General features: G+C 43.6%; 1 protein-coding gene across 5 annotated transcripts in view; it reads right to left on the bottom strand.

The window, feature by feature from the left end:
• The window catches only part of SENP2 (SUMO specific peptidase 2), a 48,860-nt gene that overhangs the window by 19,173 nt on the left and 4,987 nt on the right, over positions 1-24,700 (bottom strand). For 3 of the 5 annotated variants that reach the window (XM_053311967.1, XM_053311964.1, XM_053311968.1), the window contains exons 2-9: positions 20,728-20,783; positions 19,102-19,211; positions 18,167-18,242; positions 17,063-17,144; positions 15,920-16,080; positions 13,599-13,692; positions 5,024-5,100; positions 3,108-3,153 (exon numbers count right to left, since the gene is read on the bottom strand). In XM_053311967.1, the coding sequence (XP_053167942.1) occupies positions 3,108-3,153; positions 5,024-5,100; positions 13,599-13,692; positions 15,920-16,080; positions 17,063-17,144; positions 18,167-18,242; positions 19,102-19,211; positions 20,728-20,783 (702 nt within the window). Of the gene's footprint in view, positions 1-3,107; positions 3,154-5,023; positions 5,101-13,598; positions 13,693-15,919; positions 16,081-17,062; positions 17,145-18,166; positions 18,243-19,101; positions 19,212-20,727; positions 20,784-22,487; positions 22,567-22,715; positions 23,021-24,700 lie in introns of those variants that run through there. The other 2 variants (XM_053311965.1, XM_053311966.1) reach the window with 2 other exon arrangements.

Below are 24,700 nucleotides of genomic sequence, written 5' to 3'. Positions count from 1 at the left end.
AGTTAGATATAGACAAAGGCTTTCTATTTGCTGCGGGCAGCCGCCACTCCTGTTTCACTACTTCAGCAAATAATTCTGGTAAAGGCAAAAGGATGTCCTTTGGTTTTGCCCTTGGAAAAAACCATTCCCCTTTTTCAGTAGCGGTAGTTTCAGGGTTCGTGTTGAAGCCCTATGGCCTTTATGATTCTTGACATAAAAGGATTGAAATCTTCCGCTACAAAGAGCCTTTAGGACACAGAAGCATTGTCGTTGTCTTCCCCCCCGACCATTTCCCTTCTTCCCTGTCAGGAAGTTCTGGGTCACGGGGTGAGGCCCCAGTTCTGGTAACTCCATCCTCCACATCAGAAATCAAAGGGTGAGAGGGGAGTGTCCTGGGTTTCCCCATAGGCCTGGGGTTTAGCGATTTCAGGTCCCCAGAGTCATGGTCAGATATATCGGAAGAATGTGGCCCACTCCTATGCTGAGGGAGCTTCTTACTTTTTAAGATGCTTTTGTTTGGCCTTGGCCTTTTTAGGAGGAGGACTAGCGGAATCACCAGAGGAGCCACTATCAGAGGGAGATGGGTCCCTTTTTCTCCTACGATAAGATTTCTTATCCTTTTTAATGGGCCTGATCTGGTAGATCGTGTCAATAATTGCATTTTTGAATCACGCCTGCCATTCGGGCGGAACAGTTCTGGGAACAGACATGGAAGTTCCAGGTAAGGAGGAACCCCAGTCCGCAACCACCATTCGAGACTCTCCTGTTACCTCCCTGGATGATGTCTCCCTGGACAAAGGGCCTGCCAAAAGCTGCTTGGGGTCCTCTAAAATGGCCATTTCGCCCTCTTTTTGCGCCATTTTTGCCACCTCAGCTGCCATCTTGTGCCTACTGCGCTCCTGGGCCTCCGTTATTGCCCAAATTTCAGCTCAGCAGGGAGGAAGATTGGTGCACAGCAGCCGCAAGAAAACTACCTCTCGGTGGTGCGAAGACTCAGCACTCCGGTTGGCTGCTCGCTGGGCCGCTGACAAGCAAGTCTCGCGGCCTGAAGGCAGGAGACTCGGCACAGAACCGGTGGCGAACGGTGCAAGCGGCTCCAAGGCGGCTGTTGCTGATGCAGCAGTGGGCGGCTGCTCGGGGGCTGCTAGATCAAGCGGAGCATTGGCAAGCATCGCGTTGGTGGTGGGGCCTGCTTCTGGAGAAGCAGCTCGCGTTGGCGTGGGAGCTCTGAGGGCTTTGGAAAACCCCGGCCCGAAAAACACTTGGCGCTTTCCCCAGGTACTAATACTGCTCTCCCCCTATGCCTGCACTCCATGCAACAGAGGGAAGGGGAGGGAGACGCGCAGCGGGGGAACGAAGAGAATAGCTGACAGAGGATTTAAAACAAAAAACAAAAAAACCAGAGAGAGAGAGAGAGAGAGATGAAGAAAGAAGTGAAAAGTAGACGAAAAAACAAAGAGTAAGGAAATATTGACAAAGATATGTCGGAGAAGGAAAAACTGCTGCCTGGAGCTAGGTGAGGACAGAAAGAACTGGGGTGGGGTTATCCCTCTCAGCCCCGAGTGGGCGTGTCTTTCTTCTTCTTCCAATTAGATCTGTCCTGTCTCGGACCTGGGGAGGGGATAACCCATGAGATGTCCCTGGCAACAGCAACCGAGAATTAGAAATATATCCAATATATACACACAGCAAGATACAGAAGTACTCACTAACCAACCTTCTGATCTAGTTAGTCTATAGAAACAAGACCATAACAGGAATTATTATATGGTAGCCTATTTGGCAGGCGATTATTTGGTATCCTAGAAGCAAACTAGTGCCACAGCCCATTTTCAGTTCTGCTTCTCCCTCAATAAGCAGTCTTCCTCCTCACACTCTTGAACCCCTGTCTTTGGCAAGAGATGAAAGAATTATAGGGATATGGGGCTACTGCATTACTCATAGCACTTGGGCATCACTCCCCTCGAGGAATTTAATGACTCCATTAGGTACTACTCATGTGAAAAGTAATGATACTACTATTAAGTGGATTCACAGCTGGTTGAAGAATTGTACCCAACAGGTGCTCATTAATGGCTCCATGGCAACTTTCAGGGAGGAACTAAGTGGAGTGCCACAGGGTTTTATCTGGGCCCTTTGCTGTTCAACACGCCTTGGAAGAGGGAGTAGAGGGGATACTTATCAAATTTGCAGGCAACAGTAAGCTGAGATGGTGAAGAGGGAGATAGCTAACAATATAGATTCAAACTGGTCTGGATGACTCGAACATTGGACCAAAACCAAGAAGATGAAGTTCAACTGAGACAAATATAAGATTCTGCATTTAGGTAAGGAAAGTCAAATGCACAAGTATAGATGGGGGAGGCTAGCTCAGAAACAGTATACGTGAAAAGGATCTAGGTGTCTTTCTAGACCACAAATCGAACATGAGCAAGCAATGTGATGCAGCAGCTTAATAAACAAATGCAGTCATAGGCTATATTAACAGAGGAATAGTGTCCAGATCACAAGTAGTAATAGTCCCACTCTATCATACACGGATGTGACCTGATTTGGAACAATGTGTCCAGTTCTGGGCACAACACTTTAGGGAAGACATTGATAAACTAGAAAGGTTCCAAGGAGAGCAACAAAAATAATGAGGAGTCTGGAAGTCCTATGAGAAACTGTGCAGGGAGCCAGGTATGTTTAATGGAGAAGAGAAGCTAAGGAGAGTTAAGAGAGTCTTTAAATACCTGAAGGCTGTCACACTTACTCCTGAGGGCAGGGCCAATTGGTTGATGTTGCAGGGAAGGAGATTTAGACTTGACATTAGGAATAATTTCCTAACAGTCAAAGCTGACAGTGGCACAGTCTGCCACACGCAGAGGTGAGCTCTCCCTCTCTAGAGGTTTACAAACAGGCTGGGCAGCTATTTGTCAGGAGTGCTGTGGCAGGTTTAGCGGGGTTGGACTAGATGATCTCTAAGGGACCTTTGAACCTTAATATTCCACGAGTCTATAATATGAATGTAAAAGCAAAATCTGGACACAAATTCATTCACAGCTGGCACTCAAATTTTTGTGTTCTAGTATCAGTCAACCTACCCAAAAGTTGGAGATTGCATGTCACAAGAGTATTTTGCCTACCTGTTTATATCTCCTCTGGAGCAAAAGGGATCAAAGTTTCCAATACCTTTGTGGGGATTTTAAAAAAGGTATTAATAATTTAACTACTGACAGATCAACTAAGCAGTAAATGACACCTTCAGCAGAAAAATTAAGAAATGCTGGCTGCCACACCCATTTCACATGTAAATTCTTTCACTTTTTAACAATTCACCCTGAAAACCCTAGCTTCTTTACTTGAATATCTGAGCTATTTTTACTCCTATACGGCTGGAAAGTAATCTCAAATAACTCTGTGGATCAAACAATAGTTATTCAGACGACGACGACGACAGTAATAATGATGGGGACATTACTGCATATGGTTGGCCAGTTACATGCCAATACAACAAAAATATGTATTAAATTAATGCCAAAAATATAAAGATTTACCAGAGAACAATTGTTTGCGCCTGTATTAACATATCTGGCATTCCAAACTGCTACACATAAAATCCAATTTCTAATAAATGTAGTGTTTTCTTCTCAGAGATAAATAATACTGGGAATAACTATTACTTCTTCCAACATTCTAGCAAACCAGCTACAGTGTCCATTGACACTGGTGGCCATTATAGAGTTCTTTTTGATAGTCTTATAACTAAAAGGCTCCACACACGAGCAGAGACTAGGGCCCTGCCACTGCCCTACCCGGGACAGTGGGCAGAGCATGGCAGCTTGCAGGTGCTGCCTAAATGCTGGTAAGCACCTGCTTAATCCTTAAAGGTGCCTCTCGCCACCCCCACAGCGTGGCCTTCACCACCTACTACTGGACTTAATAGGATTAAATCTAACATGCACTGTTGGAATTCTTAAATTTTAAATTTGATCTGAATCAATTTTTGTTACACAGGAAACAAGGTTTTCAATTTCTTCCTTAGCAAGGATGAAGTATGTTGTAGCCAAACATGGTGGGTGGCTGTAATGCATCTTTATGCATTTACACATCTTTTCACAAAAATTTAGATTTACTACCAACTGGCCTCACAATTATTTCTTTCGCCACCTGTGCAAGAAAGGCAGTGCACATCAATAAAGCTTCCTACAATCCGGTACAGATTAATAGTACAGATTCTTCCTTTTATGGTCATTTCACAGGTTACAGAAAAGAGGATTTTCCATTTCTCCACTGCATGTCTCCATGACAATCATCAAAAGAGAGACGTGCATCTGAACACAAGGAAAGGATGGGCACCAAGGAGCAGAGATTGGAAAGTTCTTTTGGTACATGCTAATCACATGTTTCAGACATGCATCTCCCCTCCACACTAGGGATGTGCACGGAACATGGCAGGGGCCAGTTTGAAGGCAGGAGGGCATCTTTAAAGGCGGGGGAGGGTGCTCTTATCCCTCCCGCTGCATTTCTACCACCAATGGTGCACTTGAAAAGGGTCTGGTGGGGCAGCAGCATACCTCCCTGCTGCCCTGTTCCCTCGTCGGACCGGAAGTACCCCACATGCATGCACATGCCGGCACATGCACGTCTTGCGCATGCCCAACATGCGAGTGAGCACAACGTGCGCAGTGTACTTCCGGTCTAATGAGGGAACAGGGGGGCAGGAAGATATGCTGCTGCCCTGCCGGACCCTTTTCAAGTGCAACGCCGGCAGGGGAACAGTAGCAGGAGGAATAAGAGGACATATACACCCATCCTTAAAAGGTGTCCCCCTCTTGCTGCCTTCGAACCGGCCGAACCACCAGTCGTTCGAACCTGTTCAGAGGCCCATAAAAGGGACTCTGGTTCATGAACATCCCTACTCCACACATTATGGTGTTCACTGCAGAGACACAAGAACTTCTGTTTGTCCTCCATCTTTCCCATAATACATGCAGCAGCAGCAGCACTTGTCTAACTGCTATGTACACTTGCTCAAATGTAAAATACTATTAATACTTACTATTCCTCAGCATCTCAAATAAAGGAGCATCTGTTTCCAGACAGTGACCAGTCTTTTGTGATCCATAACCTTGGACACTTAGTTCAGCACATTTAAAAAGAACATACATAGATAGAGTTAAGTTTTTCAATTTACAAAGGAATGGACTTGCTGTGAAAAGTTCTTTCTCATAAGTACAAGGTCATTGTTTTAAAAGGGTTAACTTCAACTCCTTGCTTCTGGTAGACAGGAAATTTCAGGTAGCTGGAAGTCCGTCCCCTCTCCCAGCATGCTCCAGGAGTCAGATCCCCAGTTCTGACTGTTGTGGAGATCCGTATAGGGACAGCATAGAGATATTATGTAGGACAGAATTAGGCCAGGATGCCAAAGGACAGCTGGAGCATTAAAAGATCAGAGTGCCTAAGGTTGACCAAAGTGTTAGATAGGTAGAATACACAGAGGAAAAACCTCAGTACTCCAATGGACCCAGTGACTGATTCATGGGTGGGCTGTATGACCTCCTACTTCTGAAGAGAAAGAAACTTACATAGTCCAACATTCCTTTCTCCCTCAGAATAGATGGTCATTGTTTACAAAGGGATATACCAAAGCAGTGAAGGGCAGGAGTGAATCAGGTCTTAACTACCTGCTGCAGCATGGTCCGCCCAAACGCTGCCTGCTCAGTGACAAAGGAGTTTATCTTACAGTGTTTGATGAAAGGGGAGATGGAGGACCAAGCAGCAGCCTGGCAAATCTCCTTCAAGGGGCCTGTGCTGCAAAGGCTTCTGTGGTGGAGGCACTGTGGGTAGTATGTGCAGTAATACTCTTTGGGACCAGAAGGCTGATAGGCAGTGGAGACGCATGCCTTAACGCAATACGATGCACGCCCTATCCAGCATGCTTTGGTGACCTTTGATCCCAAGGATCCAGCATGGAAGGAGAAGAGAGTGACTCAGACATTCTTAGCTCTCTCGTTCTCCTCCTGTAAATGTGCAGGGCCCTGTGCACATCCAGGTTGTGCCACAAGCGTTCCTTCGGGTGCTTAGGACACAGGCAAAATGAAGACAGTATAATTGCCTGGGCATGATGAAAGGTGGAGTTCACCTTTCAAATGAAGGTAGGATCTGTCTTCAGGACCACTGCGTCTGGCTGAAACCAGCAGAGATCCCATCATACCAAAAGCACTCCCAAATTCCAACACCCTTCGGGCTGAAGTGACCATGACAAGGAACAGGACCTTGTATGAAAGGTACTTAGGAGAGCGGCTCAAATGGAGCCCAGGTCAAAGCGTTCAGGACCTTACTGAGGTCCCAAAAAGTGAACTGATGGACTGTTGATGGGGCAATATTGTTTCTTCTCGCAGAAACCGAGATGTGTGGGGGTGCAGTGAGGCGCCATCAGCTCTTTTAAGCTTAAGTACTGAAAACTGTGCTGAAGTTTGGGTACCAAGAACAATATGGAGTAAAACGCCTTGACATAATTCTGTCAATGGCAGCACTGCTTCTATGGCCTGGATCTGAATCAGGTGACAAATCATCTGCTTCATCTGCTGATGTTTGGATGGTTTTGTGGACCCTGGGGAGACAATGGAGTCGTTGCACGGTAAGGCAGTAAACTCTAGTCAATAGCCTGCTGTTAAGGTGCAGAGTACCCATTTGTCCTGTGTGCATAGAGCCTACCTTGAAACAAAATGCTGCAACCTGCCCCATACCAGTAGGAAGTCAGCTATGCCGGAAGCCCATCCTGTTTCTGGGTCCCTACTGGTTAATGGTCCCCCACTGGGGCTGGCCCTGAGTTCAGAATGCTCTGTGATCCCAAAACCTGGGGCTCTGTTTGGAGGGGCGAAAGGAATGATGATTATTGCGGAATGGCTTATGCATGTCCCTGCGACCCGAAGGCATCCCCTTCTTCTTGTCCTGTGTTTCCACCAGGATGGGTTCCAGTGATTCCCCAAATAGCTTGTCCCCCTTTGAATTGTGTGGATGCCAAATTGATTTTGGACCTAGGGTCCACCTGCCAGTTCTTGAGCCCCCAAGTTGCTCATCTACGTACTTATTCATGATTGTGCATCTATTATGGGCACGGCAATCTCTGCCATAACCTTGCTGGGTAAAACATAGAATTTGGGAGGGAAGGAGCCCACCTGCTTTGTAGATGTGAGGTTACTCCACTGGGCGAGCATATTTTTGTGGAAAAGTGGGGGAAGGGCATCACTGGTTGCTGATGACTAGCCTATGGGAAGACATCCTGTGACAAGGGTGATTGCCTCATGGTAACTGGTGCCTTGGTTAGCAAGGAGGCAGCATTAAGAGCCCTCTTGGCCGTAGCGAAAATTATCTTATATGAACGAATCCTGTGAAAAGAGCTGCAAAATTGGGTTTGTGGGCTGTGAGCTCTTCCTCAGAACTCACCTTCCTCTCTATCTGTACTATTGTTTTCAGGGTTTTAATTGTTCTTATTGTTTAATTGTTTAAGATGTTTTAATTGTTAATTGGTGTTTATATTTATATATCTGTTTTAATTGTTGTTGGTTTTAATGGCTTCTGTTTTAATTGTAAACCACCCTGAGCCTTTTCGGAAGGGCAGTATAAAAATCAGACAGACAAATAAATAATAAAATAAAATTGTTATTACTCGGGTCCTCAGTGCTAGAGTCTCAGTCCGGGGGCCCAGTCTCTACAAGGTCCCCTGCCCTAGACATGGAACCAGTCAAATTACCATCACTCCCACGGCGGTGGCAGAAGTGCCTGGGCTCCAAGGATTCTGGGCCAGAGTTTGAGGATGACCAGCAGTGCCTTCTACCTCCCCTTCTGTTCAGGGTGGTGAGGGAGGAGGAGGAGGGAGAGAGATGCTGCCCTAGGAGGGGGTGGGAGTGGGAGTGATGACCTGATAACCTCTAAGGGTTGGCTCATGGGTACCTGCTGTGGCATTTGTGCCTGTGCCACCAGGGCAAAACTCTGTTCCCGTGCCACCACCTCAATTGATTGGGAACGGTTCTGCAGTTTTACTCTCAGTTCTCTCGCCACCATTTCCCTAAACCACTCTGAAATATCCTGTGGGAGTTCCTGATCCCAGTGCAAGCTACTCACTGGGTGGTAGCCAGAGGTTTCTGCCGTCAGTTGCTGCCACTGATCAGATGAATCAGAACTGTAGCACTCTGCCCTTATCTCATTTGACCAGTTGTACTGCTCCAGCCATTCCTGGTGACAGTGCTAAGGCGTGAATCACGTGGTTCTTCGTTGCTGGCGGAACATAACAGCGCATCCAGCCATCAGATGAGTAGGCACTGGAAAAGAGCTGCTTTATGCACCGTCCCTTCGTGAACACGCGCACTGGAGGGTCACCACTGAGGGTGAGACTGACAGAGGCTTCACCCAAGCTGTGGTGCCTTGGCAATGACAGTAGTCCATGGTTTGTGCCCTGCTTGGTGGCAGACTAAGCGGTGATAAGACATTTTTTAAGAGCTGTGATGAGGGCAATGGATGGTGGCAAGCACATGCGCCGGCCTGACAGAAGCGTGGGTGGGATGGCCACCTGTATGCCTGACAGGGCAGCTGGCATGGCAGGATGTGGTGTCGCGGCAACTGTGGCACCAGACACCAATGGTGTCACACTGGTCTCAGGCACCAAGAGGCTCCCCTTGCTGCTGCAATGCAAGCAAGTTGTTGCAGGCTACCTGCAGTAAAATTCACTGGCTTTGCCAGTGAGCAATTTGCATAAGATCCAGCGTGATGTAGTGGTTAGAGTGCTGGATTAGGACCGGGGAGACCCGAGTTCAAATCCCCATTCAGCCATGAAACTAGCTGGGTGACTCTGGGCCAGTCACTTCTCTCTCAGCCTAACCTACTTCACAGGGTTGTTGTGAGAAGAAACCTAAGTATGCAGTACACTGCTCTGGGCTCTTTGGAGGAAGAGCGGGATATAAATGTAAACAACAACAACCCCCAGTGAGGGGGGTTGTGGGGCTTGCGTGCTCTGAGGAAGGTGAGAGCTATGCCAGAGGTCCAACCATACTGAACAGGTCTCACCAGAGGAGCCAGACAAAGAGTGCCTCTCCCATCAACAATACGGTGAGACATAACTTTAATAAATCTATACCGGATCTGTCGTCGCCCGGGTCAACAAGGACCGCGCCAGGTTCTGGAGTCCCTGGACATCTGGTGGAAAGTGGGCAACAGGACTCAGGATCTTCAGTTGAGCAACCAGGGCTGGAGACTGCAAGGTTACTGGAAGAAATGTCGCTTAAGCGGAAAAAATATATGAAAAATGCCAACAAGGAAATAATGATCTGCTATTACAAGTCTAGTCCAACTAGAAGAGGTTATTTAAAAAGAATGTACCAGATTTGGAAAGAGAAGCATCCAGATACAGAAATCACAGAACAAAGGCTAGCAGACCAGAGAAGATTCATAATAAGAAATAAAGTATTCACAGAAGTTGAACTGGAAGAACTGCAAAAGCAAAACAGGCTCAAGATATGGAAGACGAATTACCACCAACTGAAGAAGTTGCTCAGGCGCAGGTGGAGGAGGTGTTGGACATAGAGGATGCCACTGTTGCTGAACTGTTTCAAAATCAAAACCAGGCAACCTCCCCTTTGCCTTCACCTCAAAAACCCAAATGCCGTTTTAACAGAAAAGCAACAAGAACTAAAGCAAAAAATAACTAAGCACATGAACCAAACAACCACCAGGGTTCGACTACCAGTTCTAAAAACAGTTGCCAAAAAACAACTTGCTCAGGCATTAAAAGATATAAATGCTGCACTTGCAGAAATAACAACCAATAATTTGCAAGAAACAAACCAACTAATGTACAGTGCAGCAACAACAACAACACAAGAGCTCGGATATAAGATCAGTGGACCTGTAAAAAAAGAAAGCAGTACATCACCTAAAAGGAAGATTAGAATGGAAAATAAAATCTCCAGGCTCAGATCAGATGCTAGTAAATTGAAAGATATGAAAGACAAGAAGCTGAAGAATGAAAACACCAAACAGTATCTGATCCAAAAATACCACCTAGATTCAAGGAAAATTAGAGAAGTCCTGGAAATAATGAAGCAGCAAATAACAGCAGTGTCAAAGAAGATTAGCAGATATGAAGCCAGAATCAAACAACACAGGCAGAATATCCAATTCCAGTCGAATCAAAGACGTTTCTACCAAAGCATAGAAGGAGAAACTGCAAGAAACGTAGAAACACCAAATAAAGAAGAAACAGTGCAATTCTGGGGGAAATTATGGGACAACCCAATAGATTACAATAAAAAAGCAGGCTGGATGAAAGAGGTCAAAAAATGTAACCAACAAGTGCAAGATCTAATAATAACACCAGAATTAATAAGTGAAAGAGCAAAGAAAATTAAAAATTGGACTGCGCCAGGCGACGATGAACTGCATGGCTTTTGGCTTAAACACCTAACAAGCCTTCATAAACAACTATCAAAACAGTTCAATCACATTTTGCAAGGAGGTGATATTGAACAATGGCTAACAACTGGGAAAACTCATCTCATCATGAAAGACCCAGCAAAAGGTGCACTTCCAAGTAATTATAGACCGATCACCTGCCTGCCAACCATGTTCAAATTATTAACTGGAATAATAGCAGATGAAGTGATGCAACACTTATTAACTAACAAACAGCTTCCAGTTGAACAAAAAGGAAATTGCCCGAACACCAGAGGCACAAAAGACCAGCTGCTGATTGACAAAGTGATTTTAGAAAATTGCAAGAGAAGAAAAACCAATCTAAGTGCTGCATGGATTGACTACAAGAGAGCCTTCGATTCATTGCCTCACACATGGATACTAAAATGTTTAGAAACAACTGGTGTTAGCAAAAACATTCAGATATTTATAAAAAAAGCAATGAGCATGTGGAGTACACAGTTAACAATCAATGGCAAGACACTTGGACAGGTTAGCATTAGAAGAGGCATTTTCCAAGGGGACTCACTATCCCCTCTGTTGTTTGTAATCGCCATGACCCCACTTTCACAAATACTAAACAAAACAGGCCTCGGATACAAAACAACTAAAACATCAAGTAAAATCAACCATCTGCTGTACATGGACGATCTGAAGTTGTATGGAAAGTCCCAGTCAGAAATCGAATCACTGCTAAACACCGTCCGTATATTCAGTAGCGATATAGCAATGGAGTTTGGACTAGACAAGTGTGCTGCATTAATAATGAACAGAGGAAAAATAACAAAAACAGAAGGAATAGAACTGCCCAATGGAAGCAAGATCAAGAACCTGGAAGAGAAAGAACATTACAAATACTTGGGCATTCTCCAGGCTGATAACATCGCACACACTGAAGTTAAAAGAAAAATAGGAAGTGAATACATCAGGAGAGTTAGAAAAATCCTCAAGTCCAAACTCAATGGCGGGAACACCATACAAGCAATAAACACCTGGACTATACCTATTATCAGATACACTGCAGGAATAATAGACTTGACCCAGGCAGAGCTAGAGACGTTAGATCGCAAGACCAGGAAAATCATGACCATCAGTCATGCTCTGCACCCCCGCAGTGATGTAGATAGGCTCTACCTCCCTCGCAGCTCAGGTGGAAGAGGAATGCTGCAAGTCCATCAAACAGTAGAGGAGGAGAAAGAGGCCTTGAAGAATATATAAAAGGACAGTGAAGAAGATGCACTTCAAATGGTCAATAACGTAAAACTATTCAACACCAATGAAAGAAAGCAGGCCTACAAGAAAGAACAAGTCAAGAACTGAGCAGAAAAATGGAGAAATAAGCCCCTGCATGGTCAATATTTGCACAATATAAGTGGAAAATCAGACATCACCAAGACCTGGCAATGGCTTAAGAATGGCAACTTGAAGAAAGAAACAGAGGGCTTAATACTAGCTGCGCAAGAACAGGCACTAAGAACAAATGCAATAAGAGCCAAAGTCGAAAAATCCACAACAAACAGCAAGTGCCGCCTTTGTAAAGAAGCAGATGAAACAGTGGACCACCGAATCAGCTGTTGTAAAAAGATCGCACAGACTGACTACAAACAAAGGCATGACAAGGTAGCAGGGATGATACACTGGAACATCTGCAAAAAATACAAGCTACCTGTAGCCAAAGATTGGTGGGACCATAAAATTGAAAAAGTGGTAGAAAATGAAGATGTAAAAATATTATGGGACTTCCAACCACAAACAGACAAACATCTGCCACACAATACACCAGATATAACTGTAGTCGAGAAGAAAGAAAAACAAGTTAAAATAATCGACATAGCAATAGCAGGGGATAGTCCCAGTGGTAATTGGCGCCCTGGGTACAGTTCCAGAAGACCTTGCAGAGCACCTCAACACCATAGGGGCCACAGAAATCACCATCAGCCAATTACAAAAAGCAGCTTTACTGGAAACAGCCTATATTCTGCGACGATATCTATAACAACTGACAATAAAATTCAGCCATCCTAGGTCCTTGGGAAGGACTCGATGTCTGGATAAAACAAACCAGTCGATATCACCTGTCTGACTGTGTAAACAAGAAATAATAATAATAATAATAATGGGCTTGTGCTTAGTTCGTGCCTCTTCAGTGGTGGATTCCTTTCTCTTCTGCAGCTCTGGCCAATGCGGTGAGGAGGGGGAAGATTGTGGTGCCACTTAGGGGCCTTGGTCTTGTACCTGGCCCTGCCTCTTTCCTCCATGCTGAGGTCCTCAGAGAGGGAGCCCTTCAAGGTTTCCCTTGGCCTGTGTGGGTTCCATGCCAATTGTAGCTCTGCAATTAAAATATTTTTTCTTCTCTCTCTCTCTCTCTCTCTCTTTTTTTTTTTTAAGAAAAGGGGAAGTACTTCAACCAGGAAAAACTGAATGAAAATAGTTCACTCGAATATTAAGAGAAGGAGAAGTTCTAAGGAAAAGGACAGGAGCCCCAGCAAACCTGTCATATAGGAGCAAAGACAGGAAGGAACTGGGGATCTGACTCCCAGACCATGCTGGGAGAAGGGACAGACTTCCAGCTACCTGAAAACTTCCTGAAATTTCCTATTGACCAGGAGCAATGAGTGGAAGTTAATCCTTTGTAAGCAATGACCTCCTACTCTGAGAGAGAAAAAAGAATTCCCAGACATTTCAGCTACACAGCAACATCACGCATTGAATATAGCTTAGATTGACAATTACATAAACACAAAATGAGCTTGAAGGGAAGATGCAGCACATTAGCTGGACAGTGGTTAAAAGAAATCAATAGCACCCCAACAGTGAAAAAGATGGGGTACTGGCTGCCTATGCATATTGCCTTTTCTTTTTTCATCCTTTGCCAGGTATCTTGCTATAGCTGGTGGTGATCAAGTTGTGTGTTCCTACTTATAGAGGCTAAAAAGCTCTACACAGATGCAAACACTTATTAGTTCTTTGATGCTTGATATGTTCTTGTTGCACATGAATTAGGACGTTTCTAAGTCACAACATCACCAAGCTAAATTTATCTTAGTCTGTTTCATTTCATTCTGGAAAACAAGATCACTCAAGAACATTCTCCACACCCACTTGAAATACATTGATCAGTAACTTCATTCCAGGACTTTTATTATTTATTTACAGGGACTTACTTTGAGTGCTTTGCTATTGTGGAGTGATTTTTAGGACTCTTTTCTTTTTCTTGCTCCAGCAGCTGTTTGTATTTCTCTCTCTCCTCTTTCTGAACTCCCTAAAGGATGAATGTAATGAAGTTATTTACCATTAAAAGGGTCGTGAAATTCCTACTTCCTGCATGCTTAAACCAGTCTAAACATATACCTGTGACATCCTCCACTATGCAAATGCCAGTCATTATGAAACTGTCTTACTGTACCAGTCTACAGACTGCCGCACAATGAGCCTAGGACTACAATCTCATGCACACTTATTTTGGAGCAAGTCCCTCTGAAATACTTGCTTCTGTATAAATATGCATAGATCAGGCTGCAAGTGATTTATCCTAATTCATAAAGAACTGTCACAGTATAACAAGGGACTGGTCTACAGACTGTAGAGAACTAAAGTTGGCATCCAAATGATGATCCCTTCCACACCACTGGCTCAAACTGAGATTGTGTGTTGTTTTAGAGAGCACAGGAGAAATCACTAGCCAATGTATGTAATCAAAGATGAACCAAGAGTACAGTAGCCAAGGTGAGAAATAAGATCATAGGTTCGTGTTTAAAGCAGTAGAAAGGACATTTAACACATTACAGTAAGCAAATATAGAACAATGGTGAGCAGATGACAGATCGGTGTCCACTGACCACTTCTAGGTGGATCACCTGAGTGTCTGCTGGGATTCCTGCAAAGAACACTGATCAAGTAGACCTTGATCTGTAGAACTGGAATCAAAAATTTAAGGCAAAACTAATGCATTAGATAAGCTAAAGTATTAACTCCTACTTTATAAATTCAACACACATCAGTGCATCATGAGGATTATAGAGGGACTAGGTCCGTGGGTGATAAATGTCTCTCTGAGGCAGGGGGCAGTGCCCCACAGCTGAAGGAGGCAGCCAGTAGGCCCCTCTTTAAAAAGCCCTCATTGGACCAAGATGATTTAAATAACTTTCAACCAGTTTCTAACCTCCCTTGCTTGGGCAAGGAGTTGGAGAGCATGGTGGTGTCTCAATTCCAGGCAGCCCTGGATGAATCCGATTAGTTAGATCCTTTCTAGTCTGGCTTCTGGCCTGGAAATGAGACTGGAGCTGGTTGAAACTGCACTGGGAGATACACAGAGGGAGTGGCTCTGTTGATTCTCCTGAACCTCTCTGCGGCTTTCAGTACCATTGAACATGGTATCCTTCTAGGTCATCTCTCCGGGTTAGGACTTGGGGGAACAGTTATATGGTGGCTCCGCTCCTACCTTTAGTTCTGAGGGTCATACTCAGAAGGTGGTGCTGGGGCTCACGATGCACAATGGGCACTTCCAGTCGGGGGAGCAACGGGGTGGCAAGGAGGTACACTGTCGCCCCACTAGACTATTTTTACACAGAGTGCCGGAGGGGGAAGCACTGGTTCGTGCACATCCCTAGTGAGCACTGTAAGATATTCCCTTTAGAAAATGGGGCTGCTCTGGAAAGAGCACTTGCATGTGGAAGGTCCTAAGTTCCCTCTCTGGCAGCTCCAGATAGGGCTGAGAGAGACTCCTGCTTGCAACCTTGGAGAAACTGCTGCCAGTCTGTGTAGACAATACTGAGCTAGATGGACCAATGGTCTGACTCGGTATATGGCAGCTTCCTATGTTATAATTTTAATGGGAAGCAAAGTCATATGTTCTACATAAATCCCAAACCATGTTTTATCATTCGACTAAGGGGCAGTCCTAAAATTGGCAATCGCTCTATCATTTTTGTGACTGCTCGAACTGGCAATAGGAGGTTTGGTTGAGACCTGGAACCTTCTGCATGCAAGCATGCAGGTTGATAACATCCCCTCATTTTGTCCATCAATTAAAAACAATGGCCTACCTACCCACCTTCACATACCTGCATGTCAAAGGGTGGCTTGAATAGTAAAACCACTTGCCAGGAACAAATGATTATTCATTGCAGCAACTAGTTCATTGCAAGACTAAGACAAACTCCAAGGAAGGTTTCATGGGACTATAAATAGATGTCCCTGCTGCAGAGAGCTAGGAGTTGGCTCCATTTATTTATAGGACTGTTACTTCTAGGTAACAGAGCTCAACCTGAATCAATAATAATATGGGGAATGTACCGTGTTTTAAAGTTGGAGATATTGGGTTATGTAGCCCCAAAAGGCCATAATCCTCAATACTGTTTAGCCAATACCAAAATGAATTGTGTTTGCCAATACTACAACGCCTTTGAATCAAGCAACATAATTTTGTAGTCACAACACAATTCATAAAGATACTTCAGAATATAAATGCTACATGAAACTGGACTTGCCTCTTCCACTGTACGGTGAGGCTTCTTTAGATACCGTCCAGTATCTAAAGTGGGAACGTCTAACAAGTGTCGGTGAGTAGCAAGCCTCCATGGTGGCAAGTCATCTGGAAGAGAATTGTGATTTGTCTTGCTGTTCTTCCTGGCACTGCAGTCATGCCTGGTAAGAGGGGGTAAAGGGGACTTCAGAATTAAAGATACTACTAAAGCTTTCAAATTCTCAGTTTGGCAACAAAAGACTATTCTAGAAACTGAGCATTTGAGGATTCTTAAGCAGTCACTGGCCATCATCCAGACTAAGCCTCTGACGATGCACCAGGTTTTTCTGTTGCGCAAGAGATGATCTTCAGTTATCTCTCCTCCTCCCAGTAGCTGCCTTTGCATCCCATAACTAAACCCCTCTCAATTGCGTGACAGTAAGTCCTAGGGCAAAAGCAGAGGGTTGTCAGCACATTTCTTCTTTACATGAGCCAAGACACAATAATCCAGACAAGCAGTGTGCATATATAATGTCAGAGAGCCCAATTTACTACATGCCATTTTAAACCTCCCTCAGATCTTACATACTTCCATTCCTTTGGCTCCCCTGAATTCCTATAACCAAAGGCAAAGTCTAAGGTTTCTTAAAGTTGATACTGATCTCTGCAATAATAATGAGCGAATTCCTTGCAGTTACTCATTTAGTTTGGCTGCATAGAAAGAGTTGTATGTATCAAACAAGAGAAGTGTACAAGGTGGTTTGTTTGGACATTAATATATTATCCTCAACTCATTCTTTGGCTCTTTCAACACATTTCTTTTCCCAGACTCTTGAAGTCCAGTACTAACAATGGATGCCCTGTTCCGTTCTTTCCATTCTTCTCAACTAACTTTAAGTGTCAAGCACAGAACAGAATCATGAAGGCTGGACACTGGATGCTGTAGCTCTCTCCTCACTATGGTTAGAGAAGTCAGTTCTTTAAGCAGTAGAAGATACTACAAATTGCAGTAAGTGTAGAAATGCAGCATGAGATGAGATTATCCCTGCAGTAATAATTCACATGGCTGATGCTGCAGCATTAACTTCGAATATGAAAGTCACACAGCATATTTTTGTAACACTAAATTTCTAACTTTAAAGAGGCAAAAAAGGCAGGCTTTACCTCAGACAGGACATAACTTTGCTATAGTTAGGTACCATCTCTTCATGTGCATGTGTATTGGTTCCACAAGTAGCTTCCTTGTCTATGGAAATAGATAACAGGAAAAACAGATAAATATTTCAAATAATTCTGTCTATGTTGTTGTTTTGGTCTCAGAGGATTACTGGACTTCCTTCTGTCAGTTACACTTGACCCCTGTAAGCATCTCCTCACTAAAGGAGATTTGTTTGCAGGCCAATGTCCCAGCTTGCTGCTTGAAGGGGCAAGTTGGTGTACCAATCCATAGCCAAGTCTGCTCAGGAGAAGGCAGCTCCAGTCTGTCCTATCAAGACCAAGATAAAGTCCTCCTTGTGAGCAAATCCACCGGCAAGAAAGGGCTGAAGTCTGTTATATGGAACAGCAGCCTGGAGACTTCTTTGCTAATGATCGACTTGCAAGGGAAGCCTGGAACTTTTCCACAACAGGTCGACTTACAGGTAAATCATGACACAATGACAGGAGGAAAAATTAGAAAATCTACAGGAGTGTGTGTGTGTGTGTGTGTGTGTGTGTGTGTGTGAACACATACCCCTACTACTACCACAACAAATATTTATATACCGCTTTTCAACAAGAATAGCCAAAGAGGTTTACATAGAGAATGAATGAATGAAAATGGCTCCCTGTCCCCAAAGAGCTCACAAGATAGACACCAGCAACAGACACTGGAGGGATGAATTTCTGGGGATGGATAGAATAAGCTGCTCTCCCCCTGCTAAATAGAGAATCACCACTTTTAAAAAGTGCCTCTTTGCTCAGTTAGCAGGGGAGAGCACACACACACGAAGACACAACCTTGAGGTTTATCCTATATTATATAACATTATACTGCATAAGATACTACTTCAAACCATGTGGAGGAATGGTTACTACATATGAAGAATATTACCTATGTAGAGAAAATATAACTACCATGTGAGAGGAAGACAGGGTACACACTTCCATAATTTAAATATTTTAAATATTTTTACTCTCTTGCCTCAATTACCATTAGATATATACAGATAGATGAAATAAGATTGTGTACTGGATCAGAAATTCAGTCAAGGTACGTGTAAGACTTACCAAACTCAAGCATCTGCATTCCAGAGGTAGATTCCATCTGCTCGTCATCCAGAGTATCAGAAGCATTTGAAAAAATCTTTAAGAAAGCATTTGTATTTGCATATGTATAGTTCAGTGATGTAAAATGTGCCACACATACACAAGCAGTAACAGAACAGGCATTTTACAGTACTGTGAAATAACTTCAGCACCTGGATCAACACTTCTATTCACCCATACCAGAATTTTTCTAAAGCCTAGAGAGGGCTAGATTGGTTTTGTTGTGGCTTTTTGTTTGGTGACATAAAATGTATGTTAATGATTGGACTATAATGGATTACATCTCCAGAGATTACTTTCATCCTGTCTAAAAGAAACTCACCAGGAAGAGAAATACTTTCATTCAAGCAATGCAAGTGCCGGTTCAAAATCCTAATGGGCCACAACCTCTGTCCTTACAAGATAAAGGATGTGTGCCTCATTAACAGGGTAATTAATGAGTTACTTCTTTCTGTCTAGTTGCAATCTCATCAGAAAGGCTGCAGATCTGCTTACCTAAGTGCATACACTAGCATCCCCCTCATTTGCCATCAAAAGGCTCCAAGGTAGCCTTGCACCATATGGGTGGGAATGCAATTCCGTAGCAGTAAACTGCAAATAATCTCTTTTCCCCCATCCAGTACTGACTGGGCATTTCTCATGGCCTTTCATCCATGCAGCACTATAGTCACTCTTAAGGACCTGCATGAAGAGCTGCTGCTTAGGCCAAAAAGTAAAGAACAACTGCATAGGAAAAAAGATCTGTGAGAGAAAACATGAGAAAACCTACTCCTAAGCATTTATCTACCCTGCTGAATCCAATGGTGCTTCCATTCTGCAGAATACAGGACAGTGGTCCTAAAATTGGGCTTGAATGTACTAATTAAAACCACAAGTTTTGAATCAAAACCACAAACCTCATCTGTAGCTTCTGCATGCTGATGTCCAGTCTGAAGATATTTAGCCGTCCGGAGCGATGGTAGTTTAATTAGATTGACAATCCCCTGTGTCAATGTACTGAAAATACCTGGGGGGAAATAAATGTATGAAGATATTACATGAATTGGGAAATTTGGCAGTCCAAAGAAAAACCAATGTTCTGAATATCATGTAATATAAGATACCTTGCAGTAGCTTAGTCCTGTAATTATACACAGCATTCACAGCCAATTAAGATTTCTGCACAATCCTTCACCCCACTAAATATATAGGCTTGGTAAAGACATTATCATGCAGCACTAAAATTTGGCAGATTTTAAACCTAAAAGGCATCAGAGAATACTAGTATTTATTTATTATTTATTTATTTGATTTATATACCGCCCTTCCAAAATGGCTCAGGGTTATAACATACTTAGTCATCTTTTGGCCTTAGCCATATAGAGAATACTATAACACACTTATTTTTATGGAAACAAATTTTCTTCCACCACTCACAAGAGTTGTGGAAGAGAATTTGTTTCCATGAAAACAAATCACCCTCCTTGTGCCCTAACTCCTTACATGAACTGGAAAGGGTAGTGGCACAGGTTAGATTCAAGAACATATTTGAAAGCCGATATCAACAGAATCAAGGCTTCGAAATCTGGGCACTTTGGTTTCTATAAGAAGAGAGAAAACATGAGAGAAAACTTTGGAGTCAAAGTTTCCAAGGCCAATCTGTCTCAGTAATTAAAGAGTGCTATTGGTTTGGCTCGGCTCGCCAAGCATCTGACAAGGGAGTTCCTTAAGTGATTACTGCCCATTAAGTGTCACAAAAGCCTTCTGGGGTTGTTTCCTCATAGAAAATATTTGCAGAACAGCACACTGGGTGAAACCTTGCACATTCACTAGGCACTATAACACTGACTCTTAGTCAGGTTAGATGCTGTCTATGTACAGAGTTCTTCAGGTTTTTGACCCGAAGGTCCTTGTGTGTTTTCAGAACTGGATTGACACTTTCCCTAGAACTCCAGCATCTGTAAGTACCATTTCCAGAATGTCCCTCTGTTCACATTCAGAGATGGGGAGATTTCATCTTACCTTTTTAATCAGCAGAACATTTTGCCCCACTCCTTCCAATTTGGGGTTTCTAAATACTGTAAGCACTGTATTGTAAGTTCGATATCATTTTGGACTAATCAAACTAAAGATCCCGTTTCAGTCTAAGAGCAGGGCAAACCTTCCATGTGTACGATAAGCAAACTCTCTCTTTCTACTGCATTAACTTCTTTTTAAGCAATATTTGAACAAATGTTTCATGTTCTGATCAAAGTGAACTTGCAGAAATTGTTTTTTTCATATTTGTATAACTTTCATTTTTGCTTGCAAGGGAGTTCCCCATATCAGTAGGTTTTTATCAACAAATATGTTGTGGCCACCTACTGAGACAGATGTGAAGTTTCAGTGGGAGTTCAGGGATGGGAGAGAACTACATTTGCCATGAAGACTGCAATGTGCATACTGCAGTGAAGACATGTCTCAAAGAATTTTCAAGACATACAGCCAATTATCACAAAGTCAAAACACTTAATTTAATGATAAAGTTATTGAACAGGCATTACCAAGTTTTTGCTTTTTTGCTTGCTCCTGGTCAGGGTTGTCCACAAGTGACTGAGTACTGTGGAAAGAAAAGGATAAGCAGTCTTAAGAAACAAGATATTCAATATACTTAGAGAAGGAACAAACCCTCCCCTCTCTTCCCCAACTTGATTTACCTGTCCCCAAAAGCACCTCTTAACCACAACAAACACCACTGTACAGTCACCCTTCGCCAACCATGAGGGTTCCATTCTAGGAAAACCTCACAGTTGGCGGATTCACAGTAGACGAGACATTGAAATCAATGGCAAACAGGGGGTTAGGGGACTGCAGTCACGAAAGGACAACAAAATACAGTAAAAAATAGGGGGGAAATCCCCCCAGATCACCAGGAATAAGAAAAATGAAGAGGACCCACGAAAATGACCCCTGATCCCTGAAAATGACCCCCCAAAATTGTGAAAGCCCTCCCTAAATTGAAAAGAAATCTCGCCAAACTGTGGGTACTCAGGTTGTGATTGGCGAGACCCGACACAATTTCCCGGCCGTGGATACTCAAATCTGTGATTGGGAAACCTGCAGTTGGCAAGGGATGACAGGGATCATGTCGAACCGCTGAACCATGGTTCGAGCACCTCTTGAGAGCAGCACAGGGCGACACTTTCAGAAAGAGGCGAGCAGGTCCTTACCTGCTCTCTGCTGCCCCATGGAAGCTACATGGGGTGGAGAAGAGCAGAAAAGGACCTGCTCTCCTCATTCTCAAAGCTCTATGCCGCTCCCAGGAGGTACTCAAACCACGGTTTGAACCACAGTTTGGACACATCCCCCATTCCCTAGCTGGTACTGCTGATCATAAACAGTTGGTGTATGCATGCATAGTTTCCACCATGCAGCACTTATATACTAATAAACAGAACATTTCACAATCTATAACAGTCATGCCAATTCTCTATCTTGCGACAAGAGTGATAACCACATGTACACCTGTAACTGCTCGATTAAAAGCCAATCACAGCCTCAAAAGCCAATCACAGCCTCATATCTAATAACACTTTAACCTCATACTGAAGTCTATGCAGAATTCATCTCTTTCCCCCTACTTTAAAGAAGCAGTGTGAGAAGTCCGATTAAGTAGCATTGACAAGAGCACATAAACAGCATGAAAAATTTTCAGATATACTTGTTAGGATATTCAAAAAGTTACAAATTCTCAAAAGAATGGCAGCTAATCAATCTAGCCTGCAGACCAGAAAGGGAGAAAAGTGTTCAATTAGCAATAATTGCACATCTGTTTAACCTCATTGGCTGAGACTGTCACTGTGTGAAGATGAAATCCACCCACCCACACAAAGACATGTCAAGACACTAGTTAGACATCATCATCACCATTTAAGCTTCACTGCTGGGTGGCAGGAGAGAGCAGAATCACAAAAAAATAGTAAAAACCGGCCAAGCATGGATGCTTCTAAATGCAGAAACCTGAGCACTCAAGATGGACAACAGTTAGCGTAATACATTTAAGATAGGACTGGTCAGTATTTACTATTCCAACATGAGGAGTTTGCTTTAGGACTAGTTTTATGTACATTCCACCTTAACAATCGAACAGACTGAGTAAGGGACCAGCTTAGACTACTCAGCGATATTTTCTGAACTAGCTGTTTTAGTATTTCAAAGTTTAGGCTTGTGTTATTTTATGACTATCTATTGCCTGTTAGACACTTTAGGTATTTTGTGGGAAAGCAGGGTATAAATTTAATAAATAAACCTTGCTTATACGTACGTAGGACTGAGCCCTGTTCTTTTCATACCCCTTTTTCCAATTTGTGTGGAGGCCAGTTGGTTGGGGGCATATAACAATGCTGAAAGAAAAGTCAAATTGTCACTTTTTAATTGCAAAGACCTAGATACTGCATGTCTGCAGTACTTACCCATAAGTACCCATGCAGTACTTTTATGTTCTCAAATACTCCCCTAGACTTTCACAACTTGCATAGTTTAGTAGCACTACCTTGAACACCTTATGACATTTCTCAACTACGCAAATGTAGAGATTTTTAAAAAGAAAATGAAGTTGGCCACTTTAGGAAAGGTTTAGACATCATTAACATATTTCATGTGGTTTAGATCTCCTCCATTTTCAATGAGATGAGTGGGGGTGGGACTCACCCCACCCCCACCCCCACCCAGTACCGGATTGGATTGGAATCCTCCTTTCCCCAGAGTGCCACACAGAGGCCAATTACTCCTTTAGAAAGCAAATTTCAGTGGCAAAGTCTTCTAGTAGGGATGTGTAGAACATTCTGAGCTTGGACTGTTTTGAGTGCTTTGAAACAGTACGCCCTCCGTATAAACCGCTCAGAACACTCAAAAAGTTCCGAGTTGGAACGGGGACGTTCTGTTCCGAGTCAGAACGTTTCGAGTGTTCTGAGTGGCGCCAGGGTGGGGGTGGGTCATGAGAGTTACCTTTAGCAAGCATTATCTGGTTACCACTCACACCAGCCAGCCTGCGCGAGAAGCAGTGCCCTGTCAGGCATCTCGTGCTGAAGCTTCCCCATTTCCGGTGCTCTTCGGGCCTCTGTACTTGCGCAGCCGCCATTTGCATGGTGGTGCTGACCATGCAAATGGCTGCTTCACGTGCATAGAGGGCCGAAGAGTGCCACAGACGGGGCAGCCTTGGCACATGATGCCAGGTGGGGCACTGCTGCTCGCAGGGTCTCACAGGTGCAAGCAGTACTGAAGTAATTATATTTTTAAAGTACCCACCACCACCCCTTGCTGCCCGCCCCACTGCCGCTCGGAACACTCAAAACCTGAACTTGTTCCATCGGAGCAACTAGCTCAAACAATTGTTCTGACGGAACATTCCGGGCATTGGCAGTCTGTTCCAGGCTCAGAATGGAACACATATCCCATTCCGTGCACATCCTTATCTTCTAGGGTAGAGCTTTTGGTCCTCATGAAGGAAAAGTAAGGAACACCTTCCCACACCAGTCTGAGCATAATTCTGCAGCATCCCACCAGTGTGGAGGGTTAGGATTAGCCTCCTTCATACAAGAGATTATTTCTACTGTAGTTTACAGGCTGCTTTTTTCTCTCATTACAGCATAGAAAAAAGTGTGCTTAGAGTTAGAAAATCCAACATTTAAGTTTATATATACACCTTATTTTTGTCACCCTGTTGTGTGTACTGAGACACACTATTTAAATATGTAACTGCATGTTTGGAGAACTGCCTCAGTTAAGTGCATTAATGGTACACTGTAGTGAGGTGTTTTTTGTTTTTTAAAAAGTTGAAATCTAATCTTTTATTTGGTGTTCTGCTCTCAAAATAAGGACTGCCATCACAGTTGCACCTGCTGAAGGACATAATAGTTTACAGCAGGGCCTGATAAATCCCCGGTGCCAGGGAACCATGGCGCCTGGACTAGGATATTCGGAGGAAGAGTTATATGATAAAATGTTTATCTCAGGCAGCCCTGTTTTTGTTCCAAGAATGTTATTTGTAAAAGGGATAAAGAGAAGCCCGTTTACCTTCCCCCGTCACAACGTCCATCACTAAGGCTGGCCTAAAGAGCCCCCTTTATATTACTCCACAGCACTGCTACTACCACATCCCAAAAACTGTAGATAGTCACATAGTACTTATTTCTCAATCACTTGCATCACATTCTCCACAGTCCACACACAAAAAGGCTTCAACCTACACTGCTCCTATCTGTATACATAGAGCTGGAAAAGACAACTACATGACCAGCACAAGCGACATAATCTGCATTCATGGCTCCTTGATGTCATCGTAGGAGTGCCCCAAGGAAAGATGTTCCTGGAATCAGCTGGGAAGAACTCTGACGTTTTCAGCTATACTACACAAAGTGAGCTACTGCCTTACTACAATGCACCATGCTTCCAGCTGTACTAGAGAGAGAAAATATAAACAACATACTAGCATTAAATGAAAGCTCCTTTTCCATACTCATAGGAAATTGTTTCTTA

This window comes from Hemicordylus capensis, chromosome 3 (genome assembly GCF_027244095.1).
Source record: "Hemicordylus capensis ecotype Gifberg chromosome 3, rHemCap1.1.pri, whole genome shotgun sequence".
NCBI lineage: Eukaryota > Metazoa > Chordata > Lepidosauria > Squamata > Cordylidae > Hemicordylus > Hemicordylus capensis.
The sequence above is the reverse complement of the archived record's forward strand: the minus strand, read 5'-3'. Positions and strand labels throughout refer to the sequence as shown.